At 39.0% G+C, this 16,105-nt stretch overlaps 1 protein-coding gene across 6 annotated transcripts in view; it reads right to left on the reverse strand.

Annotated features, from left to right (window-relative positions):
* The window catches only part of GLRA2 (glycine receptor alpha 2), a 131,393-nt gene that overhangs the window by 83,464 nt on the left and 31,824 nt on the right, over positions 1-16,105 (reverse strand). For all 6 annotated transcript variants that reach the window (XM_013200127.3, XM_013200130.3, XM_013200126.3 and 3 more), the window contains exons 5-6: positions 3,268-3,350; positions 1,641-1,778 (exon numbers count right to left, since the gene is read on the reverse strand). In XM_013200127.3, coding sequence (XP_013055581.1) covers positions 1,641-1,778; positions 3,268-3,350 — 221 coding nt within the window. The remainder of the gene's footprint in view (positions 1-1,640; positions 1,779-3,267; positions 3,351-16,105) is intronic.

A 16,105-nucleotide genomic window follows, 5' to 3' on the forward strand; every position in this document is an offset into this window, starting at 1 on the left:
CCTGTGTAGACACACATTCTGACCGGTCTGTCCATACAGAAGGAATCTGTTTTTTTTTCGAAAGAGGCTACCTGTGGCAATGATGGCACTGGAGTAGACCAGTCTGCCAAATGCTCTCCAGATTCCTCTAGCACAATCTGGGTGGAGCACCTTGCAGTGTAGGTAGGAGGAGAAGGCTGAATACAACTTTCATCTATATTTTGATTTAACCAACCCCAAACCTGAAAGACCATGCCTCAGAGAAGACAGTAATGCATTACTGTGGATGTATGTAGGCAAAGTTTTCTTTGGCTTGAATACTGCTTCGCATTTCCCCTTCCCAGGCTACACACTTTGAACTAATTATACAGTCATTTTGTTTAACTACATGTAGTGGGAACTACTAACAAGCTTTTTTATCATTTACGGGGAATCTCCATGGGTATACAAGGAAGCTATTGCCCATGCTCTCCCTCCCCTTTTACTTTCGATGTTCCACCCTGCAAAGTGGTTAACTGAGAGTCAGCACTTAGAAAAGCACATGAACTCACCTATTCAGAGCTTGAGTCATGTGGTGGGAAATAGTTAAACTTTGCAACAGCCAAATTACAAGTGCATAAATTCTGTTGATTGATATTTACTTCTGATGCTCCCTTTTACAATGAGCAGTAATATTAGTCCCCCTTTCCACAGATCTTGGATTGTGGAATCACAAGTCCTTCCTTGGCAATTTGGGCCCCAAAATTAGAATCTGCATTTCTAAAAATTAAAGATGATTTCATAATAAAAGAATGTGACTATTTTTGACAGGGGCAGAACATCTCATGTTGTGTTATTTCACAGAGTGAAACAAATGTCTCTGATGCAAACAGATTGACTTTTATGCTGAAATGATGAAAAAAACTATTTTAGATGACAGGGATTATATCTAATCCTACGAAACATCCAGCAAACCATTCTCTAAATGCTGGCCTTATTAAACAGACTCCAAGCAGATAAATCCAAAATTTTAACAGACCTCTCTCTTTTCTCTGCTCTGGGAAGCTAAACATAGAAAACACATTTGAAACTTTTAAAAAGCAAAAGCAGGGAGAAAATTACATTATTTAGCAAACAAATTCCATTCATTTCATGTCTGTACACTAGTCAGATCAGCAATGAAAGCATTGTCACTTCAAATACTACATCTCATAAATCAGACCACATATTTTTTATATGCTGGTGAAAGTTTGATATTTTTCCTCAGTAGTATTTTGATATACTGGAGAAATAAATCAAATCTGTAAGACTCAATACTTTAAAACTGATGTATCAATATAGTTTTAAAAAATAGTTTGCTATAAATGTTTCATTTTGAGGAAAAGGAAATTAGTAGATTTTTCCAATTTTTAAAGTTTTTAAAATCTTTAATGATTTTAAGGAATATAGAATATAAGGATATGCAAGTTAGAGTATCCTTAATGAAGCTAAAGGAAACTTGGAAAAAAAAATCTTTAAAGCAAACAAAAATAAAAGGGAGATTTTTTTCTGATTTAAAAAATGAGTGGCTGAATCAAATTTTAATTTCAATATATATATATATATATATTCATTTCACTCATCTTTTCCCATTTCACATTGACAATAGATACTATTAAGAAAAAAAATAGAATAATGCTCACCAGTGTTGTAATGTTTTGTACAATAACCAAGTTCTTTATCTTCTTTCAAAATAAACTGTGGCAAGGTTAAGCCTTCTGCAACCTGCACAGGTCCATCACTTAGCCACTCAAATATCAGATCGTTCATAGTGTAGCCAACTAAAATAAAGAAATCAGAGTTCATTAGATGGTAACTGACTGAAAACATCAAAAGCAAGTATTATTATGCCTTAGAAATGCCATTTATTCCAGTTAATGTGAACTATATTTTTCAACTGATTAACAATAGCAGAATTGCTGTTAGTTGCTGATTTCCCAATACTTCACTACTCCTATACTAAGAGCAACAAATGTATAACATCATTATTTTCTGAAATACTGTCTTGGTTTGCCCCTAAAATAATTTTGCTGGCCTATCAAAGGTACTGTTTACAACTGAAATGACATTTTTGTGTGTCTGTGTGTCTATGTATCAGCCAACATTTTGCTTTGTTTACATTATTCTTTCATTATTTAGTTGTTGGGCACCAGCAAACAAGGATTTCCAGACTGCATGATGCTCGGTCCTTACCTAAAAATAAACCTGCAGCTTTTGTAAACCTTATCACTGGGAGGTATGTAGTTGTAAGAGAGAGTCTTGAACTCTCTGAAGTCTCTTTGACTGCAGTGGCCATACATTTACAATCAAACTAAAGCAGCCCTGACCAGCTTGTTCTTCAGCCACACACAAAGTGGTAGCCTGCAGCTTATACTCATATAGGTAAACCTGTTTCTCTCCCAGACACCCACCCAAAAAAAACCAAAAACCAAGGTGGCCTGGCACATACTGGCTATCAGGCATGATTGCTGGCTTGTGCTGTTATCTGAAACACTTCTGTTTTTTTTCTGACTGTTGCTTGGTACTGGTCAAAATGGTGTCAAGGATCCTATTAACAGCTACATCCTATGGATGAGCATGTGCTAGAACCTAAGTCATATTTGGTTTATTAATGTTAAGTGACAGAACAAGAGGCACTGGGCACAAACTGGAGCACAAGAGGCTCCCTCTGAGCACCAGGCAGCACTTCTGTGCTGTGCAAGTGACAGAGCACTGCCCAGAAACGCTGTGGAGTCTCCTTCTTGGAGATCTCCAAAAGCCACCTGGGCCTGGCCCTGGGCAGCCTGCTCTGGGTGTCCCTGCTTGGGCAGGGCTTGGAGCAGGTGAGCCCAGAGGGCCCTGCCAGCCTCAGCCGTGCTGTGAGTCTGTGATAGCCAATAAGACCATTGTTTCCTTTAGTATGTTGCTTGCATTTCTCAAAAGACCTTAGCATGTCTCGATGAGACATAGCTCATCCCTGGCTGCATACTAGTTGTTCTTGCTTTCCTGAGGTTTATTTTCTCATGTACGGTACTGCTGTGGTCATTCCTGGAAGTGGTGCAGCCCTGACGGGAGAGGTGGAAGAAAGAAAGGAAAGGGAGCTGGAAGAGCACAGTGAGCAGGGACTAGCACTATAGCTGATGGGTAGTTAAAGCACTCCTCCGTGACTTTTCATTACAAAATAGGAATATTGAGTCTGAACACACAAATACAAAAATGCACATACTATCTAACCACCAAAAGTTACAGTAAAGTCTTGTTGTTTCCTAGGTAAAGCAATTGGACACTCACAGCTCTCTAGCTGCATTGTACATGTCTGTACATCCATAGGAAAATTCTTCAAGTCCATGGGACAGGATAAGGTTAAAGTAAGCCTAAAATTGGAGGAAAAAAAGAAGAAAAAAAAAAAGCTGTTGTTAGAAATCTACAGATTTTATCCAAAGCTCCACACTTACAGTTTGAAAAATCAAGGACAAATCTTAGAGACTCAGAGACCGGACTCTCTGTCCCCTCTTAGCTTTTAAGGACATAAGAGTCTGTGAAGACCGAACATGTAAGCAAAGCAGGCTGCATTGGCTGGACAGAAAAGAGGCAGAGACGAGAACAGTAAGACAGGAAGAAATGCTCTCCACTAATGTACCAGTGAATGTTTTACGTAGAGCGGTGAACCCAAATAATACAAAACCTGAAGTGACTGATCAAGGGATGGACATACATTTTAAGGCTTTGTTTTGGAACAGCAAAGGAAGAAAACATAACAATTGAGTTTTTTTTCAATAGAGGGTGCTTTTTTTGGGTATGAGACCCAATTTTCAACCACTCATTCTTACTGCTTAGCCATTAAAAGCAAAAAAAAACAAAAAAACAAAAAAAAAACAGTAAAAACTAGAATCACATAACATTTAAAGATAAAGAAAGCAGAAAAAAGAAACTAAGCCTAAAGGAACATTATCATACAAACTAAATTTCTCTTTTAATTTTTCAGTTGTTTTTGTCCCAGATAAAGCATAATTTTACTTGGATGGGAATATACTGAAAGTTTTTTTTTTTTTTTTGAGGGGAAGCAGCGGGTAGGTTGTTTATTTTTCTACAGTTGATTTGAAATCTGTTTCAAGGCTTCTCCTCTGCTATATTTTTCTTGTATCTGTGGTGAGAATAAACTGTTTTTAACAAGCCAAGGTGCTGGGATGACATAATTACAAAAGACTTTCTGCTTTGGGAAAAAAATAAATAGTTAAGAGCTCATTTCAGTTTATACAAAAAGAGCACATTTATTATTACAGATTACCTTCAGCACAAAAAAAAAAAAAAAAGAACACTGACACACACACACACACCACACACACAAAAAAAACTTTGTGTTCATTTGTCATCAAGGACGAGAACTAAATTGTCTCATTTGAAGGCACATTGAAACACTAACACGGTACAATTAGAATATTTTTTTTTTAATTATGCCAGTGAACCAACGGGCCAGCTGCTAACCTAGAAAGCAGGTTGTCGTACAGGCAAATGTGATCTGTATGAAGAAATATTTTACTGTTTGTCTCCTGTGGCTCCTCAAGACATATTTGTTTCTCAGCAAATACAGCTTACTCAATCTTTCAGCTTGCTTCTTCATCATGTGAATTTTTTGGGATGGTTTGACTGAATCACTTAGTCCTACTGTCCTGCAATCAAATCACTATGATGAGAAGATGATATTTAGAAAACTGTAATCAAAATGTTCTGAATCTAATCAAAAAGCCCATTCGCCATTTCCGTGCTTTTGCCTACTCATGGGCTACATAGAGAATTTACCGTTCTTGTCCTCTTGACACAGGCTTCAGTGTGCAAGATGACAATATCAGGAAATTAGAGATTGGTTGTTGGTGGTAGTGAACTGCATTGAGATTAAGAAAAGAAAAGCACCTAGTAGTCCTCTGTACATTACCATAGGAAATAAACTCTCATTTAACCTTTGGGAGCAAATAGCATATGCATTAAAAATATAAGCCATTAGAGAAAAAAAAAAAAAACACATACATTTTGTAGACATATAAATGCCATTGAAAATATGACCCTTACTCCTTCTTTAAATATTTGAAGTGTCCTGAAAATGATAACTAGTCTCATTTTTACTAGGTAATTTCCTGGATTAACGATTGAGCTGTTCAAATTGCTGATTTCCAGTATTAACAAAAGACTGCTTCTGCCATTTTTTCCTGAAATGTTGATATATCAAATTCTCTTCCTTCTTTTCAGTCATCTTCTAAATATGGGCTAGATTTTTAAAGTTCATTTCAAGAGTGTCTTTATGCAAATGATTTTCTAAAAGGCTGCAAAATATGTCATCTTCTTGTACTCATTGAAGAAGATATGGCCTATCTACCATTTAGATTTTACTGACTGTCAAGCATGGATTTTAGGCTGACTGTTTCTTCTCTCCTTCATCCCCTTCTCCTCCACCAAACCGTCAAGGAGTCTGAGGGCTTGACTACATACATGGGAAGAGGTGTCTATTCTATTAGTTTAGTATGAAACTAATTATTAATCAAATGCATCCATCTACAGCTTCCAAGTCTCCCAGGGATAAATTGGTCTATCTCCACAGATGGCTAGATGGATATGTCAATTTCTCTTCTGCGGGAGAGCTGAAAAAATGATTATTATGCTGGTTCACACAAAGGTTGACATCTCTTCTTTCTCTGCCTAACCAACAGTGTCTTTCAGAAAGGCTAAATTATGTTCTGCTTACCCTGACAAATGGAAAATAACTTCTATTCACTGATTGATGAGGTTAGCTCAAGTTACCATGCCATTACAGCTTTATCACTACTTGCTGTTCTTCTTAGCAGAGTAGCCATCCATATTTAACATCTTTGCCTCTATAATCCTTTTTACCAGAAGTAATGCAAGCATTGAACCCAACACTTGTTGCCTAGCATCATCTGTAGACCCACTGATTTTCAACAAGATTACAACAAGCTAAATGTTCTGCTCCTGAAGTCTGAAGTAGCTCAAGTGAAGTCTATGGTGGTGGGTCATTTTATAGCAGTTGACGCTTTTTCATTAAAATATATATCTATATATATATGATCCTGTATGTGTTTCCATATTAGGTGCCATACCACTACTTCTACATTTACATTAATAGTGAAACAGGATCAGAAGTGCTTAGGCTGATGTAGCTACCCACATTGCCTATAACAATAACATTGACAGAAAAAGTTTCAAAAAAATGAATGTCTCAAATTTAGTTGGCAAATTCAAGAGACGCCCCCAGAGATTTGGTACAAAGTGCAAGTTTAACTGGCAATTACATTGATGAGTACTTTAATCATTAATAAAACAGAAGAAACTGCTATAGAACAATTATTTTTCAGGCACGCCACTCCCAAGGCATTTAAGATTCATAAACACCAGATTTTGTAAGAACCCCCTAGAAGATAGGCTCACGTCACACAGGTAGCACAGGGAGAGTGCTCTGGGGATGGGGACTTTACATTTTGCAGCTGAGCAGGCAGGGGTCAAAAGAGAGCTGGAGCTTCAGCACTCCAGCACATCAGGCACAATGCCAGGGAAAGCAGGACACCCTGGAGGGGAGGCCAAGTTACTCCCTTCTTTCCCTCACCCATCCCACAGTCAAGGAAGAAATGAGCCCTGGAATATTGCAAATAGAGTATGAACAGAACAAAACGCAGAGGCAGAGAATGAACAATTAGCCAGCCCTGTGACAAAACAATAATAAAAAAGAAATCACTAATATTACTGAGTGATGTCATGGCAGAGGCAGGGCTGTAACCAAATACTCCAGGGATCCTCTTCATGAGGTCTAGTTCATACACTAGGTAAATCCTTCTAAGCAGCATCTGCTGATGTTCCTTAAATATCTTCAAAGTGCAATGGACACTGATCAGATTTCTTCACCTACCATTTCATTCAAAATCCACTCTTTTATACCCTGGTTTCAGCAGAATGTCATAAGATATCATTCAGACTTGGGCTGTAGGCCTGTCTCTCTTTCCATCCCAGCTCAACATCTTTCATTTCTGTTTTAATTTCTGGTAACCCCAGAAAGTCCCCTTATCAGCATCATCCAAAGGTCAGCATTTCCCACTTCTGCAAGCAGAGAGGCAGAAGTCCTGTAGGCTGTGGCCTCCCTTATTACAGAAACCACAAAAAAAAAAAAAAAAAAAACTGTGGGAAAAAATAAATAGCAACACTCAAGCTGGTGATCTTTAACACCTGAACACTTTGTTTTGCAATGTCAGTGTTTCCTCCAGATGGAAATGGGCTGGCCCTCAGAGGGGCCAGCAGCAGAGCTCAGCTAACCACAGATGCCCTAAAAATAGCAGCTGTAGCCAGTCATCAACATCCAAGGAAAAGCCTGTGGAGGGAGGGTGGCATATATGTGCAGCCAAGAGAGCTCAGGGGTATTCACGTGCACTGCAATGAAATCCTGAGCTCACTGGTGCTCACCTCATTCCCCTTTATCCTTCACCCCTGTCCTATCCTTTCTCTGATCCTTGGACATACTTTCCCACCTCCTTCTGTGCTTTCTCTTGCACACATTTCAAAAAGCCCAGTCTCTTTCCTCTGCATCCTTGTTTATCATTGTACCTTTCCCCCCTTCCTTTCCTGTTGCCCTCTCTTTTATCCCAGTTCCTGCCACATACCACCCCCACCTCTCTTTGGAGCCAGGAGGCCAGTCCGCTCTGATCCGCAGCAAACATTAAATTGTGTTCTAACCCACTTCATGTTTACAAGCAGCTAATACAGCCTGATATGTTGTGACTGCCCCAAACCTCACTTGATGTAAGTGATAGCTCCCATCCAGGAGGAAGGCATTGATCCCATGCGAGAAAGGCCCCGTGGATCTTCCAGCACCAGGTGTCTGACAACAAGGAGAATAGCATTTTCATTAACAAACCTGCAAGTGTGGCAGTTTGTGAGTGGGCTACAGAACACCAGCTGCCTCATACCATTTTTATAATGAGAAATAACTAGAATCAGACTTAATTACGGAAGTACTGTTGGAAATTTAAATAGTGCTGGTGACAAGGGTGCAAGTCATCTCTGTCTCCAAAGAAAGCATGATTAGCTTCCAACAAGTAGGAAAAGCAACAAATGCCTTGCCATGAGTGGGCATGGTATCAAAAATAACTTTTTGCTTCTATTCTTATCCCTTCATTCTTTCAAGCTACACCCATCTGCAGCTTAGCTGGTGGGACAGGCAACGTTACAATCTGGGAGTTTACACTGCAAACACCAGAACACAAGTAGCGCGTGCATGGTCATGTCAATATTGGCCACCAGCCATTTCAATGAAAATTCCTATACCTGTGCAAAGCCAGTGCTGGGCCTGTTAGAGGAACGGGGATTTTTTTCATCATTGCCAATTCTAAAGATGGTATCATAAATTCCACAATTTCTGATGTTTGTCTTAAAGCTCTGAGCTGACAATAAATGTAAACAGCTTTCTCTCCCCTCCCCCCCCCCCCCCCCCCCCCCCCCCCGTTGGAAAATTGGATTTCTGATCCTTTCAGCTGCTGAAAGAACATAAAAATATTGCCTAAGCACAAACAGGCAAAGTTCCCCATTAACTGGCAGGGGAGATGGAGTTGCACAGCAACCGTGACAGCATTGCATGACATGGGAGCAAATGCCATTTAGACTAGCGGCACTGAAACAGGCAGGAAAATGTAAAATCTCCTTATATTTTTCCCAGCCCCATCTCATGGGTGATCTGTGCCTGAAATTAAGGCACACACATTGTTCATACATCAGAAGGCCAAAACAACAACAGGAAAAAAGAAGAAGATGAAGAAGGTGAAGAAGAAGAAGAAGGTGAAGAAGGTGAAGAAGAAGAAGAAGAAGGTGAAGAAGAAGAAGAAGAAGAAGAAGAAGAAGAAGAAGAAGAAGAAGAAGAAGAAAAATGGTTACATTCATCTTTTAAAAGGCTTTTCATTGTGTAGACCATCTCATTATTTTTCAGAGACCTGACTCATCATTTTGAATGTCAATTCTGGTAATTTTTACAGTTTACAGGCTTTGTCTTGTTAAATGGAACAGTCAAACTGTCTGCTTTTCCCCTTATTTTTGAGGAGCCCTAGAATTCCTTTCTAATATTTGTCATGTTCTGCAGTTTCATTTCTGTCAGATGGGAACGGGCTGAAGTTGAGCTTAGAGGAGACATGGAGCCCTCTCTGCTATGGCAAAAAGTGAAATGCAGCCTGGAGTTTCACGTACTGCTGTTTTATGAGCGTGCTGTCCCTCCAGTGCTTTGCTTTGCTTCATGTACTGCTTAAAATGGGAGCTGGCACAGAATGAACAGGGTGGTGGATTTCTCATTATGGGCATCCCACTTCTCATTGCAATGCCAGTATTGTCTGTAAATACGCAATGCCAGCACATGAGTTGCCAGCAAATGATTTCCCGATTATTGCTCAACCAAATCTGTGGAATTACATTCACGTATGATTTCTTGTAACAGTTAAATTCTGTAACCACCTGTTTCCTTTCCAGGAAGAATCTTATTTCATCTCTCCATTCTCCTCTGTTATTTTCTATCTTAATTTTCCTGCAGTATGTGTTTAGGATGCTGCTGCTTTCCTCCAGGAATGATGACATCTTTGTACTAAGCCATATATTGCAATGCATTTGGCAAAAGACCTCCATCCCCGAGAGCAAGTTCCAGGAAAACGTGTTTTTTTTTTATACCATTTACTTAGAAAAGGCTCCTGTACCTACAACTTTTTCCATCTAACCTTTGACTGCTCTAATGTAAGCTCAATGGTTAAATGCAGTGATCAGTCACTAGCAGTCAAGGACAGACATCACTGTTAACCAGAAGGAGAGCAAACATGCAGATGTGTGGCTTGGCTTTACAATCCCATTGGCATAGCTATCCAGAAGTAACCACCTGCCAATATTTTTTGATCCTGTCAGCCAAGACAACTGCATGTGTACAAATTGATCTCCAACAGCATTTCACACTTAACTCAAAAAAAAAAAAAAAAAAGCCTTCCTTTTTATTTGAGACACAGGAATATAGGGCTGTAGAAGTGACATCTTGGACCATTAAATACGGTCATCTCCTATCACATATAGTCACATCATCTAAGCCCTTTCAAAAATTATCATGGTTCATTTACTGATACTGAGTTCCTTCCTATGCCTTCCATTATTTCTGTTGGAATATTGTTTTAGGAATTCAAAGCGTAGATGGCTGGAAAGGTTATAACTTCCAGTTTAAGCTTTCTTATGACCAGCTCAGAGCCGTTTGTTCTCTTGGCAGCATTGTCCTTCAGTTTATGTAGCTCTTCTGTTGTGTTTGTATTTACCTCACATCCAATGTTTCGGTGTGTCAGCTGGAGACGTGCACAGAATTAGAGGAATTAGTGAGGCAGTACATGTTCAAGTATAATGTCCATATCCCCACTTTGCTTTAAATGCCTGATGAAGTGAAAAAGCAACTAATTTTGTGTCATTAAAATGTAAATTATTCTTTCCTTAAGCAAGATGATCAATGGGGTTTTGACAATAGCTGTGCTAGTTGCATAACAAAGTACCTGCATTAGGCTTTATTATTTATTTAGGAGGGTTTATTATTTTTATGCAAAACAAGTACATTAGGCACAACAGAAAAATAAGGGTATTGGAAATTCATTGCTAGAGACTCAGCCTGGATTTTGTATGTAGATTAGGAGGAAATGAGAGAGAGAAAAGTGGTTGATGGGAGGGCACAGTTAAGAAGGTGTTAGGAAACCATGCAAAAGGATGAGAAGCATCTGAGACCGTTTAATTAAAAGACCCCAAAAGGAAGGGAGATGATGGTGGAAGGAGAACTAGGAGGAAGGGCAAGAAGGAAAGAAAAAAAAAAAAAAAAAGGTGAAAATTGGGGAGCTAATCATAATCCAAAGACATTGAGTTCAGCAATAATTAGAATGGCTCCTTGTCCTAAAAAAAGAACACAACTTTTTAGCCTTTGAAAGCATTATTATTGTACTTATGCCCATGGGAAGACAAATTTGTCAAGCTTGTTGGATTCACATAGCATGCAGTTACAATTTCAGAAGTCACCATGTCCCCGCAACAAACAATGTATAGTTTAATAAAGTCTAGTGGTTCTAGCACTATTTATATGTCTGTAAAGCCTCTGCCTATAGTACAGAATAGCTAACTCAAAACTTCTTTATATGTTTTCTATTTCAGTTAGAAGTTCTGCATTTCTTCTTAAATGTCTTTATATATATATATGTATTTAATGTAGAAAAGTTACTTCAAGGCTTGTGAAGATTTTTTTTTTTTTTTTTGCTTTTGGAAAGTCATGGCAATGAGCATGGAACTGGAGTTTTGCCAGTGGAAGAATAAATAATTTTATAAGAAAATGTTCATGTGCTGATTGAGATTCACTTCCAAGGGACAATCCCCACATTGTCAATATCAATATTATTCTGGTAGAAGTTGAGGTAATAAATATGAGTGTGAGGTAGGAGACAGGGGTTCCTACGTAGCAAACAGCCACTTCAATCGCAGTAACAGTCTGTCTCCTCCCCCTCTGCTAATCTGTCACATGGAAAGACAATGCTGCTAGTGAAGTCCAAATCCTCTTAAATCCCAACACTGGATTGTAAAATAAGATTGAAGTCATTGAACTTAAGCACAGGATGTGTGCAGAACTGTGGAACGTAACATTTTCTACCACTCTGTTAGGCTAGACTTTGCCGTGCTGTGGATGATCACACACAACGTCAACAGGTGTAAATGGAGTTGCATTGTTGGGTGGCTGATAAGGTTTGTACCCTAAGATTATTGTCCTACCCTAAGATTATAGTCCTACCCTACCCTAAGATCCATGCCTGAATTTACTATAATATGGCAACAGATTTTGTAGTAACACTAAAGATCTAAGATATACTCTTATTTAAAAGTAACATTTTTCAGGAGGGTAGTGGACATCATTTCCCAAAAACAGTCTATTGTGAATGGAAAATCAGTGTAACTTATGTATCTCCTAAATCTGGTTTGCATTTTCTTCCCATAGGGCAAAGAACACAGGTACAGAGGAGACTTGCACAGCACAGGACTTTCACTCAGAAAAGCTGAATTACAGAAATGTTATAGATTAATTCTGATGATTTACATGGGCGATATTGTAACCATAGATTGTAATGTAAGCCAAAATGACGCATGGCGTGGTGGTGATCCAGAGGGGGTTAGACTCAGTGGTCTGTCAACAAAGAGTCAGTTTTGGAAACTTGTGGGTAACACAAGTGGCACAGGAGATGGTTTTGTAAATAAATGTGCTGGTTTCACAGACACCTCTCCTTGGTTACATAAGTAGGAGAGAGCTTTTGGATGTGCCAGCTCATCCTGTCAGATACTTTCTCCAAATGGAGGGTCTATAAATCACCGCCAGAAGAGCTGCACAAATACAGACCAGTCTAATAGCTTGTGTTTCCTGATTCATGATGCCCTAGCTGCACAGTGCTGCTCTCTAGTAGACACCACCTTCCTCTGTAATAACATTTAACAATTAAATCTAGGTTAAGAGTTGAAACCACGCAGAAGTAATTGTCTAAATAACTCCAAAGACAAAAAAAAAATGCTATTTTGAAAGACTTGAGGGATTTCTTCCTAGGTATTTCATTGCTCTTGTAACAGGAGTAACAAAAAAATAGGACAGAAAAATAATTTGTGATATGCTCAAATCTCCTCCCTAGAATTCCAAATAACTCTCTTGTCAAATTATGCAACACCTTCTAAACTCTTTGCATATTTTAAAAATATGAAGTAATCTGCTTTGTAACTCTGCCTGACTAAATGCAATGGCACGACATTTCAAAGCACAGCTTCACAGCCTCTGTGGCTATTGGAAGTGCAAGATGCTTTCTGGATCAGTATTTAAAAAACACTAAAACAAACAAACAAAAAGAAGAAGAAAGAAGAAGAAAGAAGAAGAAAGAAGAAGAAGAAGAAGAAAGAAGAAGAAGAAGAAGAAGAAGAAGAAGAAGAAGAAGAAGAAGAAGAAGTTGTTGATGTTGGTTGTTGTTGTTGTTGTTGTTGTTGTTGTTCCAGCCTCTTTACCTTCCTGGCCAATATATTCCAGGTTCAATGGATCAATGCTACTGTTGAGTTATATCAGCTTGTGCATCAAGCTCATATGACTGAGATGTACTGAAAATATTAAAAGGAGAGGGAGGAAATTAATACATAAAAAGGAAGGAAGGAAGGAAGGAAGGAAGGAAGGAAGGAAGGAAGGAAGGAAGGAAGGAAGGAAGGAAGGAAGGAAGGAAGGAAGGAAGGAAGGAAGGAAGGAAGGAAGGAAGGAAGGAAGGAAGGAAGGAAGGAAGGAAGGAAGGAAGGAAGGAAGGAAGGAAGGAAGAAAAAAAGAAGAAAAGAAGAAGAAAAGAAAAGAAGAAAAGAAGAAAAGAAAAGAAGGAAAGAAGGAAAGAAGGAAAGAAGGAAAGAAGGAAAGAAGGAAAGAAGGAAAGAAGGAAAGAAGGAAAGAAGGAAAGAAGGAAAGAAGGAAGAAAGAAAGACATTTTGCTAAAATAACCTTTTTGGCAGATGCTAATATTCTGAGCTGGCTGGCAGCCTGGAACAAGTTTTTGGGAATCAGGTAGCACGAATGTGCAGCTCAGAGAGAAAGCAAAGTCTCCCATGTGGTTCTTTAGCATTTTACTGGTGTCCCAGGTGTCCACAGTGGGACAGAGAAGATATGATCCTTGGCCCTGGAACATAAAATCAGTTGAGCAGTGTACACTATACAAAACCCAGGTATCATATGGGATTTGAGTGCCAGGAACAGGCCTCTCAGTACCATCACATAGCACTGCCATTATTTCCAAGTATGTAGTCCCTCTACAAAATCCAGTCCATGCAGAGATCATTCAAGGGTCGGGAGCTCAGAGGGATGAGTCACAGGCATCTGGGGGGTGACATTGTGTGGGATGAGATTCTAACTCTCATTGTTTTTCGGCATACAAAATATACACAACATAAGCCAATTATATTGAATGCTGCTATAATGAACCCCTCTCATTGAGTGCTCTCTGCAGAGGGCTTTAAAACAAAAACTATTGTTATTTAACAGTTTTCTGCAGCTCGAAGAGTGCCACTGAGACTGATCCTGAATAAAGTGCAATTGTTTGCTGAATTTAACTTTACTGTAACTGCTGACTTTTAAAATCCATGCACTTCTAAGAGCTGTGGCCATATCACTAGTGACAAAAGTGTGCATTTGTGATATTGAATAAATCTGGTTTCCCTTCCCAGTGTTCTTGTTCTCTCTGCAGTACCCAAGGGTTTAAATCAGTTTTACCCAAGGACCTAGTCTGTGTGCTAGTTCGCTTCCAGGGCTGGATCAAAAATATCATCCTCCATCTTAAAACTTCAAGTTTGGTTGTCCTTTAAAATAATACAGATTCTTTTGTGAGTATGGAACTAAACCATTATAGCTCCATAATCCTTCATGTTTCCCATACCCATCACCAGATCTCTTACAAATATTGTAGGCTCAGAAGCTTTCTCCATATTGATCTTGCCTCAGGCTTTATATAACATATATACCATGATATCAATATCTGAGGTTAAAACAGATACCAAGGTAGTCATCTGAGCATGCAGAAAATATCTAAAAAAAAGTTTAGACTCCTAAACTTACATGATTCATAGGTGAGTACATCAACCACTCTGGCTTTATTTTTCTACAACAGCTCCCAGTGAATTAAATATAGATCTAGCAGTTTGCAAGCATGAGCATGATAATTAATTATTGTAAGGTAAACAGTGACTGAAATCTACGTCATGTCTACCATCACCAGTGAATGCAAGATGGGTTATCCTTCACTGAAAGGAGGACACACAGCTCCATGCTTACCACAGGATAAAACAATTCCCAGAGTTGAGCACTGTGTTGGGAGTAACACAGGGACCATTATTCCCTCAGTGACCTTGAAATAACTTACCTGAGCACACATCTCCTACACCAACTGTTTCTTTTAAGTAAAATATGGACCATAACTATGGCTTTCCAAATTCTTATCAGAAAGGGCAGGATTTACCTCTCACAGCATTTAGCAGCATAAACCTGCTGTGCCTCTGGTATAGCATATTTCCCTGTTTAAGTGCACTGGGGAAGATGTACATATGTACATATGTACATAAGTACATATGTACATAAGTACATATGTACATTTAAGTACATAGGGAAGATGAATACTGCTGTTGTATAATACACACAACTTGTTTCTTACCCATTAATTACCGGGAGATGTTTTAAGTTCATTTAATAGAGACAGTGCATATTTATACAAGATTAATTTGCCCTTGATTTTATTAAATTTGGAAATATGACAAAACAGTCTACACTACTACATTTCAGACATATTTGTGAAGTGCTTTAAACATTTAGAGCACACTAAACGCTAAATGTTAAATATCACTGTGTCAGGTTAAGTCCTTTTGGTGTAGTAGTGAAAATGGCAACATTATACTTTTCTTGGTGTACTGAAACCAATCACTAGAATATTCTTGTTTGTTTCAACACAGCACAACTAAAAGCAACTGGCAACCAGCATCTAGAGAATAAAGACAAGTTTTTCTAATTACTTCTGACTTCAAAGTCCAGTACTCAGCAAAGATTTCTTCACTGTAAAGTGTTATTCAAAATTCTATGCCATGTGAGAAGTACCAGGCAAACCTTTGTTGCTGTTGTTTGTTACAAATGAGAAACAATGAGCTTTGCTTAGTCCTCGGTTGGAATACTGCTTACTCTACTGTCCTGGTTCCAGTTAGGACAGAGTTAAGTAGCTCATAGTAGCTGGTAGGGTGCTATGTTTTGGATTAGGATGAGAAGAGCGCTGATAACATGCTGATGTTTTAATTGTTGCAGAGCAGTGTTTACACCAGGCCAAGGACTTTTCGGCTTCTTGCTCTGTCCTGCCAGCGAGCAGGCTGGGGGTGCAGCAGGAGCTGGGAGGGGACAGACCCAGGACAGCTGACCCAAACTGGCCAAAGGGGTATTCCATACCATCTGACGTCATGCTAAACAATATATAGGGGTGGCTGGCCGGGGTGGGGGGCCGGCTGCTCGGGAATAGGCTGGGCATCGGTCAGCGGGTGGTGAGCAATTGCATTGTGC

This window comes from Anser cygnoides, chromosome 1 (assembly GCF_040182565.1).
Source record: "Anser cygnoides isolate HZ-2024a breed goose chromosome 1, Taihu_goose_T2T_genome, whole genome shotgun sequence".
NCBI lineage: Eukaryota > Metazoa > Chordata > Aves > Anseriformes > Anatidae > Anser > Anser cygnoides.